The sequence below is a fragment of the Delphinapterus leucas genome, chromosome 19 (assembly GCF_059928025.1).
Source record: "Delphinapterus leucas isolate spDelLeu-1000000601 "Yukka" chromosome 19, BTC_Dleu_Yukka2, whole genome shotgun sequence".
NCBI classification, from domain to species: Eukaryota; Metazoa; Chordata; class Mammalia; order Artiodactyla; family Monodontidae; genus Delphinapterus; species Delphinapterus leucas.
This window is the reverse complement of record NC_143147.1, coordinates 41,348,200-41,366,519: the sequence shown is the minus strand read 5'-3', so window position 1 is coordinate 41,366,519 and position 18,320 is coordinate 41,348,200. Positions and strand designations below refer to the sequence as shown.

At 35.9% G+C, this 18,320-nt stretch overlaps 1 protein-coding gene across 2 annotated transcripts in view; it reads right to left on the bottom strand.

The window, feature by feature from the left end:
• CLTC (clathrin heavy chain) overlaps positions 1-18,320 on the bottom strand; it is a 66,379-nt gene that overhangs the window by 17,458 nt on the left and 30,601 nt on the right. For both annotated transcript variants that reach the window (XM_022552574.3, XM_022552573.3), the window contains exons 8-21: positions 18,109-18,309; positions 15,513-15,665; positions 14,898-15,020; positions 13,931-14,068; positions 13,521-13,685; positions 13,194-13,374; positions 11,410-11,573; positions 7,057-7,182; positions 6,280-6,422; positions 4,615-4,849; positions 2,005-2,127; positions 820-965; positions 405-588; positions 15-207 (exon numbers count right to left, since the gene is read on the bottom strand). In XM_022552574.3, coding sequence (XP_022408282.1) covers positions 15-207; positions 405-588; positions 820-965; positions 2,005-2,127; positions 4,615-4,849; positions 6,280-6,422; positions 7,057-7,182; positions 11,410-11,573; positions 13,194-13,374; positions 13,521-13,685; positions 13,931-14,068; positions 14,898-15,020; positions 15,513-15,665; positions 18,109-18,309 — 2,275 coding nt within the window. The remainder of the gene's footprint in view (positions 1-14; positions 208-404; positions 589-819; positions 966-2,004; positions 2,128-4,614; positions 4,850-6,279; positions 6,423-7,056; positions 7,183-11,409; positions 11,574-13,193; positions 13,375-13,520; positions 13,686-13,930; positions 14,069-14,897; positions 15,021-15,512; positions 15,666-18,108; positions 18,310-18,320) is intronic.

The window sequence follows — 18,320 nt, the reverse complement described above, 5'->3', positions numbered from 1 at the left end:
GTGAGAAGTCATACCACTAGTATTGGCAGCCTGAACAACTTCCATGTAGGATGAAGGATCATCTGCTTTGATGTAAGAATCAATGGCTTCTTTCACCATTCCTTTCTGTAGCTGGGCTTTTGCGAGCTGACTCCAGACTGCAGGTTCATTGCAGCGTTCAGCAAATTCATATGCCCGATCTAAGTTTCCAATATGTTCGATCAAGACCTAGGCAACCAATTTTTAATCAGAGTTACAGTACAATGAATCTTACCACACAGCAATTACATTTAAACGGTTAGGATTTTATTGCTCTTCTATTGCCACAGCAATAAATTATGCCCATTCTCACAGGACAATACATACATTGAATCAAGACAAGGTACTACATTTAGTAAATCAACTCAGGTAATCTGTAGATTTACCTGCACTGCTGAAGTATTGACGTCAAATTTCCGAAAAATGGCAAATGCTTCTTCAAACAGCTCATTGCTGATGGCGATATTGGCAATATCTGGGGCATCATAATTATCCAGGCGGTTAATATATTCCATAACACGGGTACGGTCAGCCTTGATTGCAGTGAGGATGAGGAGGTTTTGCAGATTCCTTTAAGAAAGAAAGATTTGAATGCAGTGTTTGAAAAGCTCATTAGTCATAAAGAAAAAACACTGCAGCTAAAGAGTATTTCGCCTCAGGAGGTAGGGTGACAAGAGGGTATTAGAAAAGTGAGAATTTAGACAACATTCTCTAATCTTTGTCTCTGTTCCTTCTCCAAACTGACAGGCTATAATTAAAGACTAACTATAAAGAGCCAATAGACCCCTCTTCACAGGATACCTGTGTTCACTGAATACAGAGTTATCAAGGACAATTTTCTCCAGCAGTTCAATGAGTTCATTAGGAAGGTCTGCAGTCATAAAAGCCTTGACAGTTACTGACACTTCTTCAGGGTCCTGAGTCTCAGACAAGGCTGTCTGTACAACCTGCAGAGGATATACAGGGAATAAGTACTGAGAGTCAAGGTGGTTTTGATGATATTATCTAATAAGAATAAGCTGGCCTCAGTAGAAAATGAAACAGGCAGAGAAGAAGGAACGAGATAAAATACCTTTAAATTTACCACCCAAAGGTCTTTATACATAAATCCACATATACCTGTAACATGTATACTTTCGTTCTCTTGAAAAAAAAATCACCCTAATTACATAATTTCTATCTTTTCCCTGATTAAAATATTATCCATAATAACCACTCCTCATTATCACTTTAATGATTACATACAATTCAACCATACAGATGTGGCATTATATACTCAATAATTCCTCTATTTCTGGCTATTTGCATAGTTCCCAGATGCACCAATGAACATTTTTTCTAGGAAGCTTTGTATTAACTTGGGAATTTTCCTTAGAAATGCTTCCTAAGAATGAAAAATTAATATTCTTTAATTTATTCCCTTCTATATTTATACTCCTACCAACAATTTAAAAACCATTATTAACAACCTTCAATTTTTAAGGTTTTAAAAAATGTTTTCAATTTTTATATAGATATAAACCCGCATCTCCTTTGCAGGTCTATGCTTACTCTATTGAGATTTATTTAACATTTACCCACTAGGTCATTTGTATTTTCTCACCAATTCTTATCCTTTGCTGATTTACCACTGTCTTCAACATTTCTAATCAACTGAGTCACTTCTTAGGTATTAATAAATAGCAATTCTTACTCATTTTATTAAATGTTTAATTTACTGTTATCCTTTTAACTATGATAAATTGAGGAAGTCTTATATAATTAAATTCTCTCTTTTGGGATGTATTTTCTTCGAGAAGATATATTTCACTTTTGTTAACATTTATGATATATATATATTTTAGTACAATTTTTATTTTCTACTACTTTTTACTGCCATCTCTCATAGTTAAATATGATCCATTTGAGTATATTTGGTATATGATGAGGCAAAAGGTGTTATTCATAGTTAAAAAGATGAGCCTTAAACACATTTGCCAATTTTACCTGATCAATGAGAGGTCTCCTGTAAGGATTGCTTTCCAGCAGCACACTACCCCACAGTTCTGGATCCTTTCGCCGTACCAGATAGCGGGAAAGACTTTTGAAGAGGGAATTCTCATTGCAAACCTAAATGATATTAAAGATTAATTTCATGGTAAGAGATAAAACCTTTTTATAGACTGACTTTACTTTTAAAAGGTTATTTCCTATCATTATACCTAGTTTATTTTTTTATAGCAAAAAAAAAAATCCATTACTTTTACATGTATCTTTAATAGGTCACAACCATATTTTTCTTATTAATATTCAATCAACAGAAAAAACATACTTATTAATTTTTGGAGGCTTTTAAAAAGCACCCTGATGTGGGATCTATATTTGGACTTCATATTCTACTCTACTGGACTATCTATTCATGCACCAGGATGCCAAGTTTTAATTATAGAGGCTCTGTAATGTGCTTTAATAACTGGTAGGGCTAGTGCACCTTCATAGGTTTCTTTTCAGTGTTTTACTAACTATTCTTGTGTGTTTATTTTCCCATGTGTATATGCATACATATATTCATATATTAATGTGTATGTACATAGATGCATTATATCCTAGCTCTGACCACTAAAAGACCCTAGAAGGAAATATACCTAGAGCCTAGATCTGGGTTTCTAATGGTACTCCCCACTAAAAGGGATCAAAGTTCCCCAGAAAAATGAATGATCCAGGGCTGGGGAGGGTATAAAATGAGCATGGTATAACTTGTTGGGCCAGGAAACAAAAAAGTGCTCCAAGAGCCATGAGACCACGACACAAAGCCATGAGAGGCAGGTTGATGGGATTTTTATCAGTCAAAACTGGAGTAATTTGAAAATCAAAACAATGGATTTATAACCCACAGAACTCATGAGTGCATGAATATATGCATGCTGACTGATAAATGTGGAGAAAGGGATAAAGTTGGAAAATCGTTATTTTGCAACCAACACATTAAGACTGGTTGAATAAGAATCAATAGATTCAAAACTGGGGGGCAGGGGAGCCATACATACACACACACACAGTAGGATTCTCGCATTGTCTTAAATGTCTCTTCACAAACTACTTAACATCTGCAAGGGGAAATCTATTTATACAATAGGAGAAATTGACAACTTGACAAAAAGTGACCCCCAAAATGAAGGACAAAAGGACATTAGGTGCTTCTGCATGTTATAGCATGAGAAAAACAAAACATCACTTAAGTAATAAATTTTGGATGGAAACGTACAATCTAAATCTAATCAGGAGGAACAATAAGAGAAACTCAAAGCGAAGAACATTCTATTTTTTTAAAGAAGACTTTTCATTTATAAGAAATATACAGAATAGGTGAATCCACAGAGACGGAAGGCAGTTTGGAGGTTGTCAGGGGCTGGAAGGAGGCAGGAATGTGGAGCAACTGCTTAATGAGTACTGGATTTCCTCCTGTGGCGATGAAAACTTGGAACTAGAGAGAGGTGTAGTGATTACAAACACTGTAAATGTACTAATTGCCACTGAATTGTTCCCTTTCAAATGGTTAATGTAATGTGAATTTTACCTCAATAAAAAGTTACACATAGAGAAAAAGACTATTTTTACAGTTATGTCTGTCAATAAAAGACAAAGAAAGTGTGAAGAATTGTTTTGGATTAAAAGAGACAAGATAGATATGACAAGTACATGCAATATGTAATCCTAGACTGGAGGGAAAAAATTTCTTTTAAAGGACATTACTGGGTCAATTGACAAAACTGGAATAAAACAGACTGTAAAAAGTATTCTACTTGTGTCAGACTGACTGAGGTTGCCATCTACAATGTGGTTATGAAAGAGAATATCCTTATTCTTAATAAATACACAATGAAGAGGTATAAGGCCATGAGGTATGCAATTTATTCTCATATGGTTAAAAATTTAGATGTGTCTATACATACATACACACATATATAAACATATACATATATGTGTGTGTGTACATATGAGTGTATGAGAACATAAGTGATAAAACTAGTGGGGTTAAATGTTAATGGGTGAATATAAGCTTAATCAACTACTTTGGCCAGTTTAAGTTCATAATTATCAGCAAAGTTTTTTAAAAGAGCATGTATCTTCCAAAGATGCTCCATATTACCTAAAACCACTCTGAAACTCTCAAAATTCACTAATCCAACATTATATATCAGGTTTTTAAAAAATGCAGTCTTGGGACTTCCCCGATGGCACAGTGGTTAAGAGTCCACCTGCCAATGCAGGAGACGTGGGCTCGATCGGGGAAGATCCCACATGCTGCGGAGCAACTAAGCCTGTGCGCCACAACTACTGAGCCTGTGCTCTAGAGCCCACGAGCCACAACTACTGAGCCCGTGTGCCACAACTACTGAAGCCTGTGCGCCTAGAGGCCGTGCTCCGCAACAAGAGAAGCCACCACAATGAGAAGCCCGCGCACTGCAACGAAGAGCAGCACCGCTCGCCACAATTAGAGAAACCCCACGCACAGCAACAAAGACCCAACACAGCCAAAAATAAATAAATAAATTTACTTTGGAAAAAAAAAAAAAATGCAGTCTTCTCTGTACACGTTCAGCTAGCAGTACTCACATTAATAAGTTCCAGATCACACTGGCCACGTTCATAAGCAACACAGGCTAGATGTGGATCTCTCTTCTCACAATACTTTCCAACAACACGACTGTCATAATAAGGATTTTCCCGAAGAAATCGCTCTGGGTTGTTATTACTGTCTATGTAGATTTTGGCTAAAGCGTTGTGAGTAGCAGGCTCTTCACAGCCCTCATGAATTCTAGCCTCCAGCCAAGGCAGAAGCAGTTTCAATCTAGTAAAAAAAAAAAAAAAAAAGGAAAAGAAACACACAAAAACACCCCACATATACACATATTATATTATAAATAGCACATTCTTGACACACTATGTAAGTACCTTACGGTCTATAATGTACTTTCCCATACACTATTTTGAATTCTCAACATGCCTACTACAAATTGCGAAACTAAGACTTGGAGATGGTTAAATGATTTGCCCAAGATTACACAGAAGGTATATATAAGACTGTCTTTCATACTCTCCCAGATCTATCTGCTACATTATCTAGATAGGATATAGAAAAAAGAAGATTATAGGTTCATAGATTGTTCTTAAAACTGGACAAAACGGCTGGACTTTGGATAAGTTTTGTTTAGGAGTAGGATAGAGATGTGGTATGAAAAAATAGGCCTGATTATCTGAAGTTCCTTTTAATTTTCACACAAGTAACATACAACATTACCTAAAGCCAAAAGAAATAGTACCCTAAATATATACTGGGAACAAAATCTGGTAGCTTTAGAAGCTCTAGCTTTAATACCTCTAGCAGTCATACAATCACTCCACCAAGGGCCATGGTTTTGCTAAGTTATAGCTTATATTTCAGTGGTCCAGATGACCAATACTCTTTTACCATGGTTTAAATAACAAAATTGTTATAACCTATAATCACTTTAGTCTCAAACTTTAAAAATTTCTCAAACATTTTCTGAATGTTTGAAACATTCAGATATAAACTCTGAATACCATTAGCAGAACACCTGTACCACCTCAGGTTAAAATTAAACCCCATTCTTGATAATCTTTTCATAGCTACAGTAACCTCCTACTATTATACCAACCTCCTACTATTATACCAACCCACTAACCTCATTTACTACGTCAGCACTTTCTGAACACAAAATGTCCCGGCTAAAAAAAGACTTCACGGTATAAGTATTAGAAGCACTCACACTATGTTCTCCTCTACTGGAAATTCGTAATTCATATCAAGGTTCAATTTAAATATGAGTTTAATCCAGAGTTACACAGGGAACTCTTTTCTTTTGTCATGCTTGAGAAGAATTTATCAGAGAAGAATTAGTTATTAAATATGGTGGTATCATACCTAACCAAAAGGAGGCTTTTTACAAAGTTTACATTAAAAACATATAGCTACATGGTTTGACTCTGTGTATAAGCATGCAAAGAAGGTGATCAACTAGATTAACAGATATTCTATATGACAGCTGTACTAGTTCAGAAAACAGTTTTTTTTTTTTTTCAGAAATAGAGCAAGCTACAGCTAGCTTATCACTTCTAAATTAGGTATCTCCAGGGAATTAAGGTCCATGAGTTACTGAGTAGCTTTTAGGCAACTGACAGGTCATACTTCTATTCATTACCAAGCTAAAAGAGACTAATAATTTATCTTTAGTTATGAAGATTAAAACAGTACTACACCTGTTTCTTTTTTCAACCTCAGCAACAAGCTCATCAGTAGAGAATTGACCTCTTACAACAAGAATCAAGTTTTTAATGACATCTTCAGAGCAATCAACATCAAGTAATCCTCCAATAACCACAGGAAGTCGACTTGGATTCACCTATGGTTTAAAAAAACAAAAAAGAAGAAGAATGTCATTACGTTACTAATAAGCAAAACCAAAAGGAGTTTTAAAAAATAAAACTCATTTCCCTCTTCAAGCTCAGTTTTAAAATTCAGTAATAAACTGAGTCTAAATTTACAACTAGACAAAGAAATTTAGCAGGAAGTCTGCCTTGGTTAATTAATTACTTCAGCATTGCTCCAAAGGACAAATAAGTCCAAAGAAGCTAAAGTCACAGAATGACTGTGAAAACAAAAGGCCTCCATCATAGCAAAACTGCCTTTCTATTTCTGGAGTTAGAAGGTGAAGTTTCTAATATCTTTATTTAAGACGGTTTTAATACTACGCTTTGCAGCCCATGGCCTCCATACGGATACCACAAAGGCTATCAAATAAGTAGGGTGTAGGCCACTCAATTTTTTCAACTACAGCAGTTCTGTTTTGTTCTACCTACTTGGAATGCACGTAAAATTTTAATCAAAGAAAGGATTCTGCTGGAAAAAAAAAAAAGTTGAAAGCCATTGTGGCAGACCACTCTTACTGGAGACAGAGTTTCAAAAGGATGAAGATTTCCAGTGTGAGCAGTAAAATCTATAAGATTATATTTTAAAGTTATCTAAGTATTACTTACCTTCTGTACATATATCTCTATATACTTTTGAAGATTATTTCTATATAAATAGAGCACCAAATCATGGACAAAGTCAAATCGATCACACACAATGATAAGTGGTAACTGATCTGTTAGCTTTGCTTCCTGGAAAAAAAAAAGAAACCTTAATTTTCTTCTTCTGTGAGTTTATCAGTGTAAAATATGAGAATCTGTTCTACACTTGTGGGAGAGGCTCACATAAACTTGGCTCTTCTTAAAAGTGCCCAACCCAGTTTCCATAAATTTTTATGAAGTAATACCTAGAGTCACAGCAAAATACCAGGTCCTTTCCACATACAATCCTTTACAAAAAAAGTAACAAGACTTGTGAGCCATCAGTGGCGCTCAGGATATAAAATCATCACACTGGGACTTTCATTAATAGTAACAACTGAATTTGTAGTTGATTTAAGAGGTATAGTCACACTGTCAAAATTAGGCATATTGGCTCACTTTTGTTTCAAACTGATGACTTGTTTTTTACCCCTCCCCATTCCAATCTATATGGCCGTCTTCTAACACTGTTATAATGAAGCCTAAAAGGAGCAGCATGATAGTGATGGCCATGAATTTAAATATACCACATGTTGCTATAAAAAAAAAAAAGGTTTAAAAGATAAAAAGCATTTAAAGCATCTTTAAATTGCCAACTGCTTTTACCGTTACAAATACCAAGCTATAATCCTACTTACAGATTGACATAGATGTTATAGACAGGTAGGTAACACCTGTACTGGGCATTTACCTGATACATGTCCTGTTACATTCCACAGACATTAGGTACAGCACAAAAAACAACAGTTTCCATCAGGAATTCATTTATATACAGTGAAACATGCCTCAGTAAATGATTCCTCTATGGATTGTCTACTGAAGAAGAAGAACTAAGCAGGATAGGACTTTCCTCAATGACAGCCACAAAAAATGTTATTTGCAAGGTTAGAATAAATCCTAAGTCTAGCACTTATAAGTCACCCAATTATAAACAATTATAATTAGTCTATGAAGTGTTCAGAGAACACTAAACTAAATCTGGAGTCATAAGAAATCCTGAATTAAACAAACAAAAAAATGGCTGTAAATCTGAAGTGGAAGTCCAGCTGCAGATTTTTCCCATCAAGGAAAGTCTAAAGCAAGTATTATTTAGCACCATGGAAACTCTGTACTAAGAGCTGCTATAATCATTTCTAAAGAGAATGTTTGATCTACCTATGCAAAAGATTTTAGCAGGCCAAGTTTTTCCTACTAAACAAACATCAACATACTAATCTTCTTTATCTTGTTTAATATACATATAAAATATTACCTTCTGCATTTTACCATTTAGGGAGAAAACATACTTGGCAAGTAATCTAAGATTACTTAGGTATTCTAGTCTCACGCGTGGGTGGTTTAAGATTTCTGCTGCAAAAGACAACTATTTGTATTCACAAAGAAAATTTAAATTTGAAAAAAGCAAACACTGGGATACTTTCTTGATTACCTAAATTTGCATATGATTTCATATATGAAAATAATGCTATTAATATTTTAAATTTTTATTTAAAGGTTACCCTTTAGGTATTATGATTAGAGATTTTAGGATCAAAATTGCAATTATATAAACATATTCAGGTTTTCTTAAACATAAAGTTTGGAGATATAGCAGGGAACAAAGTAAGCATTCCCCAAAGAGACTTACATTCTAATGGGAACAGACAATGCTAAGTGTTATAAAGAAAAAGAGAACAAGACAAGGGGGAAGTGAGGATGGAACAGGAATAGATTTTATTTTAGACAGGGTAATCTGAGACATCCTTTCTCGTGACATTTGACTGGAAATCTGAAAGAAGGTAAGGGAGCAGGTCATGAAGGTCTGAGAGGTAAGTGGGAAAGGGCACAAGCAAAGGCCCTGGGGCAGCAGAGGGTTTGGGGAGTTCCAGGAATAGCAAGCAGGCCAGTGAGGTTGAAACAAAACCTGGAAAATAAGATCAAAGGTAGCAAGAGGCATGGGTCTAAAGAACAGTTTTACATTTTCTATGCAAGGCTACAGTTCCACAAGGTTAGGGCACGAGCCAAATAATGCTACTGACACGATTTCATCCTGCTTACAGGCTACTTTAAAGGAGAATTCATATTCTATCAATCTCTGTATTCCTGGTGGCTAGCATGTAATTGGCACTTGTCTAATGTTCAAGATTAGATTCAGAGAAATATTTTTCTTATTATCACAGTTTGCATACAACACCAGTTATAATACAGCTAGTAACTCCAAAATGAAGCTTAATAACAGTGATGATGAAATGGAGCAACCCGCTACAAACTACAGATCAATAAGGAAAGTGAGTAAACGGTTTAGTATGTTCATTCTCATTACTGGGGTGAAAGGCTGAATATCCAATAGTAGCATATTAGCACTGAGCTCCCATCTCAGATTATTTAATGATAAGAGACTAGGTTTTTTCCTCTAACTCAGGCTGGTATTAAAATTCCTTCAAGGAGTCAGGAATAACTTAAAACCAAAAAGAAACAAAACTTGCCTGCTAGAAAGGCTGACAATACCTTATTTCCAAGGCCCACCAACACAGCTTATTAACCACCGTTATCACTTGAACACCTATGGCATACAAGGTACTTGATAAACACAGCTTGTGGTTGAAGAAACCAAGGCTGAGGCACCTTAGTTAACTGGCCTGAGGTTAACAGCTTTATAGAAAGAAAAGGAATTTGAACCATGTCTGACTTTCAAAAGCCCATAATTCACATCCACTCTCCTCTATTAGACTTGTATCCAATTCACAAGTATGGAGGGGGATTCCTCACCTAATTAGATCTCATGGGATAAGCAGTGTAAGACGGCCACATCCTAGTTTCCTGAGGGTTTTTTATGAAGCTCAAGGTCATCATAATTAGGTGAAAATAGTTAACTTAGTCCTGCTTTACATATATATGACAACTCAAATATTACAACCCAATGCTCAAGAAATTACAATTGAAGCATAAAAGCTGAGAGCTTAATGAAAACAAATCAGTGTGGATCTGGTAGTATTTTTAAAAAAAGGAAACAGTACTGTTACTCAAAGGAGGAACTGGACTGGTGTTATGGGTACACTAGTCAAGCATAGAGTATCAAATCTTTCTCATTTGGACGTTTTTTTTCTGACACCAGGAAGTCATGGGTTCAAACATATACTAGCCAGGCTCCTCAGAATATTCATGATGGCCAAGACATTATAAAGCTATACTTCTGGGGAATGTTTATCTTTTAATCTAAAACATAGGGCAACTTCAGCACTTTAACTACATCATTACACTAAAACACCTAAGGGTTTAGCTATTTAATCTAGGTATTAAGTTCTTCAGAAGAAGAATCAGCTAAAACAACTACAGATTATCTAAAAATGATCAGTGTAGGAGTAAGAAAAGCCTGTTCTTTCCTACTAAATTGCACAATGAACATTTTGGTTTTAGTTTCAATCTAAAATTCTTCCAGAAGAAAAAAATACTTAAGAACTTTATATACAATCTCTGGAATCATTTAATATATTTTTAATATAAATGTAAAGTACGTAAATATGTATTTTGGGGGGATCTGAATGTTCTGTAGTTTTCCTAATTTTTATAAACGACTACCAATTTTAAAGTCTTACCTTCCTCACAAAGTAATTAGTAGGTATGAGAATAAAGGTAAAGTTAAGTTAATCATTAAACAAAAATTAACTGCCCTCAGGTATGCTGTAAAGGTCTAAGAATCTTTAAACAATTACTCTTCATTCCAACACAGGCAGTTCTTACTTCTCCATAACCAAATTCGTGTCACAAAGCTGAGGGGTTTTTTGTTCAATTGTACCTTCAATTTATGAATTACACATGATTAATATTTAGTTTCTAGAGTTAGGCTAATCAACGACAGAGATTAACCTATGTCCTTTACACAACAGAACCCTTTGCATATAATACAGGCCCCTTAAAATAACACTGAGGGCAAGCTGATCTTAATATTCAATTAATATTCAAAAAGAGCCTAAATGATATATATTCTAAACACTGAGCATCTACAATCACTTTTCAAAAATTTTCTTCTAAAATTAAAGTAAAAGAAAGGAAATTCCTTAGAGATAGTGTTATTTTCCTCTTCATTTAAACAGATGGTCATTCTTAAGTATTACTTACCAATTTCCTTCCTTATTTCAAAGGAAACCACAGAATATTAAATTTGGAAGAAATAATTCAGCATACAATTTGAGAATGCTAAGAATTTCACTTTTAGGGGAAAAAAATATTTTAAAACTGTGAGCAAACCTTTGCAGAACTGCCGATCTTCAACCCAACCAGAAAATGCATTACTCTTACCTTGAGAAAATTCTTGACTCGCTCAGGATCATAGCAGTTGCTTTCTCTGCAGATTCTTTCTACTTCTTTGATCTGCCCTGTCTTGCAAGCTGCCTGAATATATTTAAAGTGCACATCTGGGTCCTGACTAAAGTTAACAATGGATCCCAGAAAATAAAAAAGACCTTAAAGAAACAAATAATTGAAATTAAGCACAGGTGTACCTTTGAGAATGACAGACCTGAAAAATACTTAAGCAATTAAAAAACATTATGTCAATTATACCTCAATTTAAAAAACAAGCAAAACCCCCCACAGTTATACTGAATAGTCCCAAATAAAAACTGGTTGCTCAAAAAGCTCAATAAGAATATTAAATAGTCCACTAATCAGTTCAATAAATGGATTTGTACTTTAATCCCTACAGAACAGAAAATTCAATGTCTTCTAGTAGTTGAGAAATAGGAGACAGCTACTTAATATCAAAGCTAATTATCATACCATATTCCATATGAGAAATTTTAAATGAAGTCCACTATAGCAGGTGTTTCTCTATACGCAGTTAATAGGAAACACACAAAAGTAGCTTAAAAAGAATTTAATGCAGTGCCGTTCAACAGAATTTTCTGCAATGATGCAAATATTCTATATCTACACTATCTAATACAGTAGCCACTAACCACACGTGGCTATTGAGCACCTGAAATGTAGCTAGTGTGACTGAAGAACTAAATTTTTAATTGTATTCAATTTTAATTACTTTAAATTTACATAGCTACATGTGGCTAGTGGCTACTGTACTGAATGAACAGTATAAATGTAGTGCACAGTTAACACAGCAACTGAAAAATTTAAGAAAACTAGTAGGAATCGCTTATTCCTTCTGTCTAGAGCAGTACTACAAGAAGAGAGAAGAAAAGGTAAGTAGAGACCAGATATTTAGCTAATGAACCTAAAAGCCACCAACAGTGATTACATTAATACTCAGCATAGGGCTTCCCTGGTGGCACAGTGGTTGAGAGTCCACCTGCCGACGCAGGGGACACAGGTTCGTGCCCCGGTCCAAGAAGATCCCACAAGCCGCAGAGCGGCTGGGCCCGCAAGCCATGGCCGCTGAGCCTGCACGTCCGGAGCCTGTGCTCCGCAACGGGAGAGGCCCGCATACCGCAATAAAAAAAGAAAAAAAATACTCAGCACAACAGTGGTTCTCAACTGAGGGCAAGATGGTTTTCTTCCCAGGAGACATTGAGCAAGGTCTGGAGACATTTTAGTGGTCACAACTGGTGGAGCTGATGCTCCTGGCATCCAGTGGACTGAAGCCAGCAATGCTGCTAAATATCCTGCATGCATACAAAAATGTACCCGCCAACACAACAAATTATCCAGCCCAATATGTCTGTATCGTTGAGGTTGAGAAAACCTGCTACAGGGACAAGTCACAAAATTTCCTTGGCTAGAATCATTTGCCATTATAAGAGTCAGACAATATAAACACAATCATTACATACCTGATCATTAGTATTTTCATCTTATACAATTATGACAAAACTACTACATATATTTGTATCTTAAAATTTTGCCTTTAATTCACCTATAAAATATCCATGCAGACAGTCTTCTTCACCGCATGTCCCTGGAACCTGGTATAGAACATGCCTGACAATAGTTACTGAATAAGACGACTTAAAATATGCCATCAAAGTAAGCTTGTAGAAAGAATTTCCAACAGCCTATGACACTGTCCGTTTAACAATAACCCTCTTGGCTACCTTAAATAATTTAAAACAACTCAAACTCCTAATTACCTTCAAAACTCTTGAAAGATTCAAAAAGTTCAATCAGAGACTGAGTGGACAGTTGTTCGTGATACTTAGAAGCCACTTGCACACAGATCTGTAGATTCTGACGAATATTGGCAGATAGCATGGCTCTGAGGCATTCCAGGGAGTCTTCTACTGATAAGGACCCAAAGTAATTCACTAACCACTAGAGGACAAAATAAGTAAGTAAATAAATAAATGAAACAATGTTAAACCTAATGGTGGTATGAAATTATTATCATTCAGTAACACAAACACATTTTCGGTATACCAATTAATCATAACTAATAGTTAGGTAAGAGCCTAAAATACCTCAGGGTTAAGAAGATGGGTATGAACAACCGCACGCTTTATATCATATAAGTCAGTGAAGTGTTCTAAAGCACGCTGCAGGAGGCCCGCCTTCTCACACAGCTGAGCGATATGAGCCCGGTCATAATGTGTGAACATCTGATTCCCTAGAATAGCATCTGCGACCTATAAAACCATAAAAAGGATGAGTTTATTTTACTACTCCATTTATATCAGTAACTCTATATGCAGATTACACATTAAGATTCAACAGTGAATTAATTGGTAAAGGAGAGAAAGTACAAAAGAATGTTAGCTAAATTTTCTAAAATGAGGAACAGGCATGTCAGTATCTTCAAATAATCTAAGAAGCTCTGAATAACTACAAAAGCAGTGTTGGAAACATGCCTAGAAAGCATGAAAACACGTACTTGAGGTGCATGCATAAGGTTCATCTCAAGCAACCTTGTCTGTAAAGGACCTTCAGATGGGCGATTATTCTTCAGTGCATCAAGCAAGAATGCAGTACACTGCTGAATTAGATTGTATTCCATAAACACATCGACAATCTGCAAAAAAAAGATTTAAAGGAAATTGTGTTAAGATACTTAAAAACTGCTTTATGATACTGTTGACAATATATGTAAATGAAAGGAAATGAAACATTATCTCTTTCTTCACATATAAAACACTGCCAGATCAAATCCCAGATTTAAAGAATATTATTTGGACAGCGTAACGTCATAATTTAAGAGTAAGTTTTTGTCTTCTGGAGTTACTTTTAATTCTAGTAAAAACAACCACAAAATATTTCAAGATACTATATAATAGAATATAAATTGATAGATTTAAAATTTTGATGACTGATTGATTGATGCATGCATGCATGCATGCATGCCACGCCACACGGCATGCAGGACCTTAGTTCCCCGACCAGGGATCGAACCCGTACCCCGTGTGGTGGAAGCACGGACTCCTAACCACTGGACCGCCAGGGAATTCCCTGATGAACTATTTAAAATATACAAAAGCATAAAAATGAAAGAGTCTGTGACTCCCACTTCATATATGCATCTCTTCCCTCTCCCTTCACCTAGTGGCAGCGGCTATCCTTTGTGTTTTATTATTCCCATATATTTTTCATATTTTTAACACATATACCACTCTAAATGAGATGGTATTTGTTCTGCATGTTTTAGAACTGTATATAGATGGTATCTGACTGTCCACTCTTCTGCAACTTGCTTTTTTGGTAACGTACTTAAGGTTTATCCATGTAGATCAACACAGCTCTAATTTCTACAAATAAAAAAGTTAACCCATTCTTCTCCAAAGTTGTTTAAACTCAGATCTCCCCCATTCTCTATACTTCTACAAAATACATTTTAACTCCTTTACCTGTGTGATATCAGCAAGAGGTTCTTCATCCTGAACTAACATTTGAGCAAACTGCTGCCCCTGATCTGGACTGATTCGCATAACATTTCTCAGCAGAAAGATCCAGTCTGGAGTATATCCAACCTACAAAGAGACAAAAACTTAAGCCCTGCTACAAAGTTCCATTTTTATATCATTTAAAGGCTTTTTCTGCAATAGAATCTTGCTACTACAGACAGAGCTAATGGTGAAAATACAAATTCAGTTTTAACTTAGATGCTCAATTTGATCTTGGTTTATACAAGACAAATAGACACCTTGGTGATAACATATTTGAACAAATAGCTATACATTTTTATAACTGGCTTATTCAGTCTCATTGACCACCAAAAAAATCTGTTCTAACAGGTTAAACATGCCCTAGCAGCTTAAATTCTATAAGCCATGCAAGAGTAACTGTCTCCATTTTTGAAGTGTAATTCTATATGCGAGCCATAACAGCATTTTTATACTTTTCCAAGTAATTATAAATATTTAAGGAAATTCACTATTAAAGTCACTGAGAGTTACTATAAGCTAATTTCTCTCTTAATGTTTTAATGAATTTATGTGGAGAATCTGTTTCATTGAACTCACTTTTTTAGCATATAAAACAATCTTCTGGACTTGACCTGTTTCTGCAAAGCACTGAATGACTTTATTTGGCACATTAGCCCTTAGGTACACACTAAGTGCCAATGTAGGGTCCACAGATTTCACAAGGTCTCCCAGTTCTTCAGAGCATTCCAGCTGTCCAAAGGAAAAAGAGACTGTTTAGTAAGCCATGAGCTGCTGTATAAATCAGCAATTGACACTACTTCCACTATAAATAAAAACTAACATGACAGGCACTTAGTTTCTCAGTTGTCCCAGAATGTATTATAAATATGCAGGGGTTGTGGTTATAAAGACTCTTGATTTTTTAATTAATTAATTAATTAATGTGTTTATTTTTTGGCTGTGTTGCGTCTTCGTTGCCATGTGCAGGCTTTCTCTAGTTGCGAAGAGCGGGGGCTACTCTTCGTTGTGGAGCATGGGCTTCTCATTGAGGTGGCTTCTCCTATTACGGAGCACGGGTTCTAGGCGCACGGGCTTCAGTAGTTGTGGCTCGCGGGCTTCAGTAGTTGTGGCTCGTGGGCTCTAGAGTGCAGGCTCAGTAGTTGTGGCACACGGGCTTAGTTGCTCCACGGCACATGGGATCTTCCCGGACCAGGGCTCGAACTCGTGTCCCCTGCATTGGCAGGCGGACTCTTAACCACTGCGCCACCAGGGAAGCCCAAGACTCTTGATTTTGTATTCACAGCAATAACTCAGAATTCTCCACACATTCTACTCAATCAAGGATAAAAACCCACCAAGACTTCACACATACAGATACTACCAATTACCTTGTTAGGAATATAAATACTTAAAAAGCAGAATCTTGCTCCTCTAACAATTGAGAGTATTCAGATATCAGACCCACATGGTCTTAGTTTTTCAAGAATAATGCAGCTCCTAATGTAATGTTATGAAATGAAAATGTGATATTCAAGGAGCCAGATGAGGCTTACCATAAAGACCATTACTAAAATTAGGGTATAATCTGTATGTCTGAAGGATCTAAGCTTCATTATCTTCTTGATTTTTGGATTTAAGGTTATAAAGCAGGACATTAATTTCAAGAGGTCAAACAGATAAAAATTTTAGAATTTTTAGGTGGTATACATGCAGATACCCTCCTCTGTACTATTCAACCTGCCTTAGTCAGCTGCCCAATCTGGAAAGCAGCTTCTCTAAAAGAGTTCTGCTTTATATACTAGAGTTGATTTTCTATGATTATCACCGACATTCAATGAGAAGTTCTCTCAGAGTCTACACCTCTCAACCAAACACGCTAACTAATGAAGAGTTGACCAGTGTCCTTTTTACCACAAATGAATCCTATGTGACCATTCGCCAAAAAAGGTAATGACACCCAAAAAGCTTTCACACTTATATTGGTCAACTCAGTTACCTTGGTTGTTCCCATCCTCCCTTATCTTAAGCAATTAGGATGGACCTCAAATACTCGCTATGTGGCTAGTAACTATTCTTCAGCAGACTCCTGTCCAAGCATCCCAACTCCAAAGTACTATCCTCCAATATCCTGTAAGACTGCCAGAAGCTGGGTCAAGAAACAAGGACTTACAATTAGTAATGTAAAAATATAACCAACATAACACTAAAGCCAAAAGGTCTAACATTAAAAGTTATTCACTACTCAGAGTGCTATAAACAGTACCACCTCAGTTCTTGACACTGGCATAAGACATGGCAATTCAATATTGCCACTTTGTGGAGAAAGGCTTTCTATGGTGGTATGAAAGGAATAATACCACTAAAGGATTGTTTAAACTTGTTAGTTGGCTTACAAATAAGCCACATTTTCCATAATGTGCTCCAGAAAACATAATACCATTAGATACTCTATGTAAAAAGAAACTAGTAAGTACTGAGTGAATTTAAAAGGCATAGAGAAATCTGACAGTAAAGAAAGCTGGTTAACAACAGTTTTTAAAGATTTATAGTTAAATAATTTCAAGAAACTAAGTTAAATATTTTTTCATGTAATGCCAATTAACATTCTGTGAAATCTCTTTGGGAATCTATATCACCGCTAATTAGACAGCCCTGCTGTCTTGTTAACGTATTTCCGAGCCAACGTTTTATATAACATGTTTCCCTTGCACACCCAAACATGGTTACTAGCAGCAAATATCACAGTGTTGATACCTGGGAAGTTCTACAAGAAAAGATATGATGTTGTATGGTTGAAACTACTGGGCATATCAAGTGTGGGATGTGGGAGAAAGGAATACATTCTTAGGTCCACGTGAGTGTTACATATGTTGACAAATATGAATGCGCAAAGCGTCTCACACTAAGCTTTTCCTAAAGCAAAAGGATAGCAATTTGCTTCCAGATTAGTAGTTTTAACCACCAAGCAAGTAATCCTGGATTCCATTTTAAAAGATATCCTACCCTCAACATGCCACAAAATAAATACATTTTCAAAAGGAAATAAGTTTATGCATCTCATGCAATGTTTATTCTTGTTCTATTCCTACAAGCAATAAATAATGGATGGAGATGTTCTGGCACAGCCTATGTTTTTAACTTGCTAACATAGTATTTAATCAAAGCAAAAATATGTTAACAGAAGTTAATATACCTTATCTTCTTTTAACCATTTCTCCAAAAGCTGTTTCCGCCCTTGCTGAAGTACAGGCCTACACAGTTCTAAGGATTCATATTTGTTTAGCTGGCCCTGGTCCAAAAGGATTCCAAAGTACTGAAGCAGGGGAGAAGTTTGACCTGGCTGAGCTGGGACACTCTGGAACCGACGGATGGTGTCTGGGGTACGAAGGATTCCCTTTAAGAAAC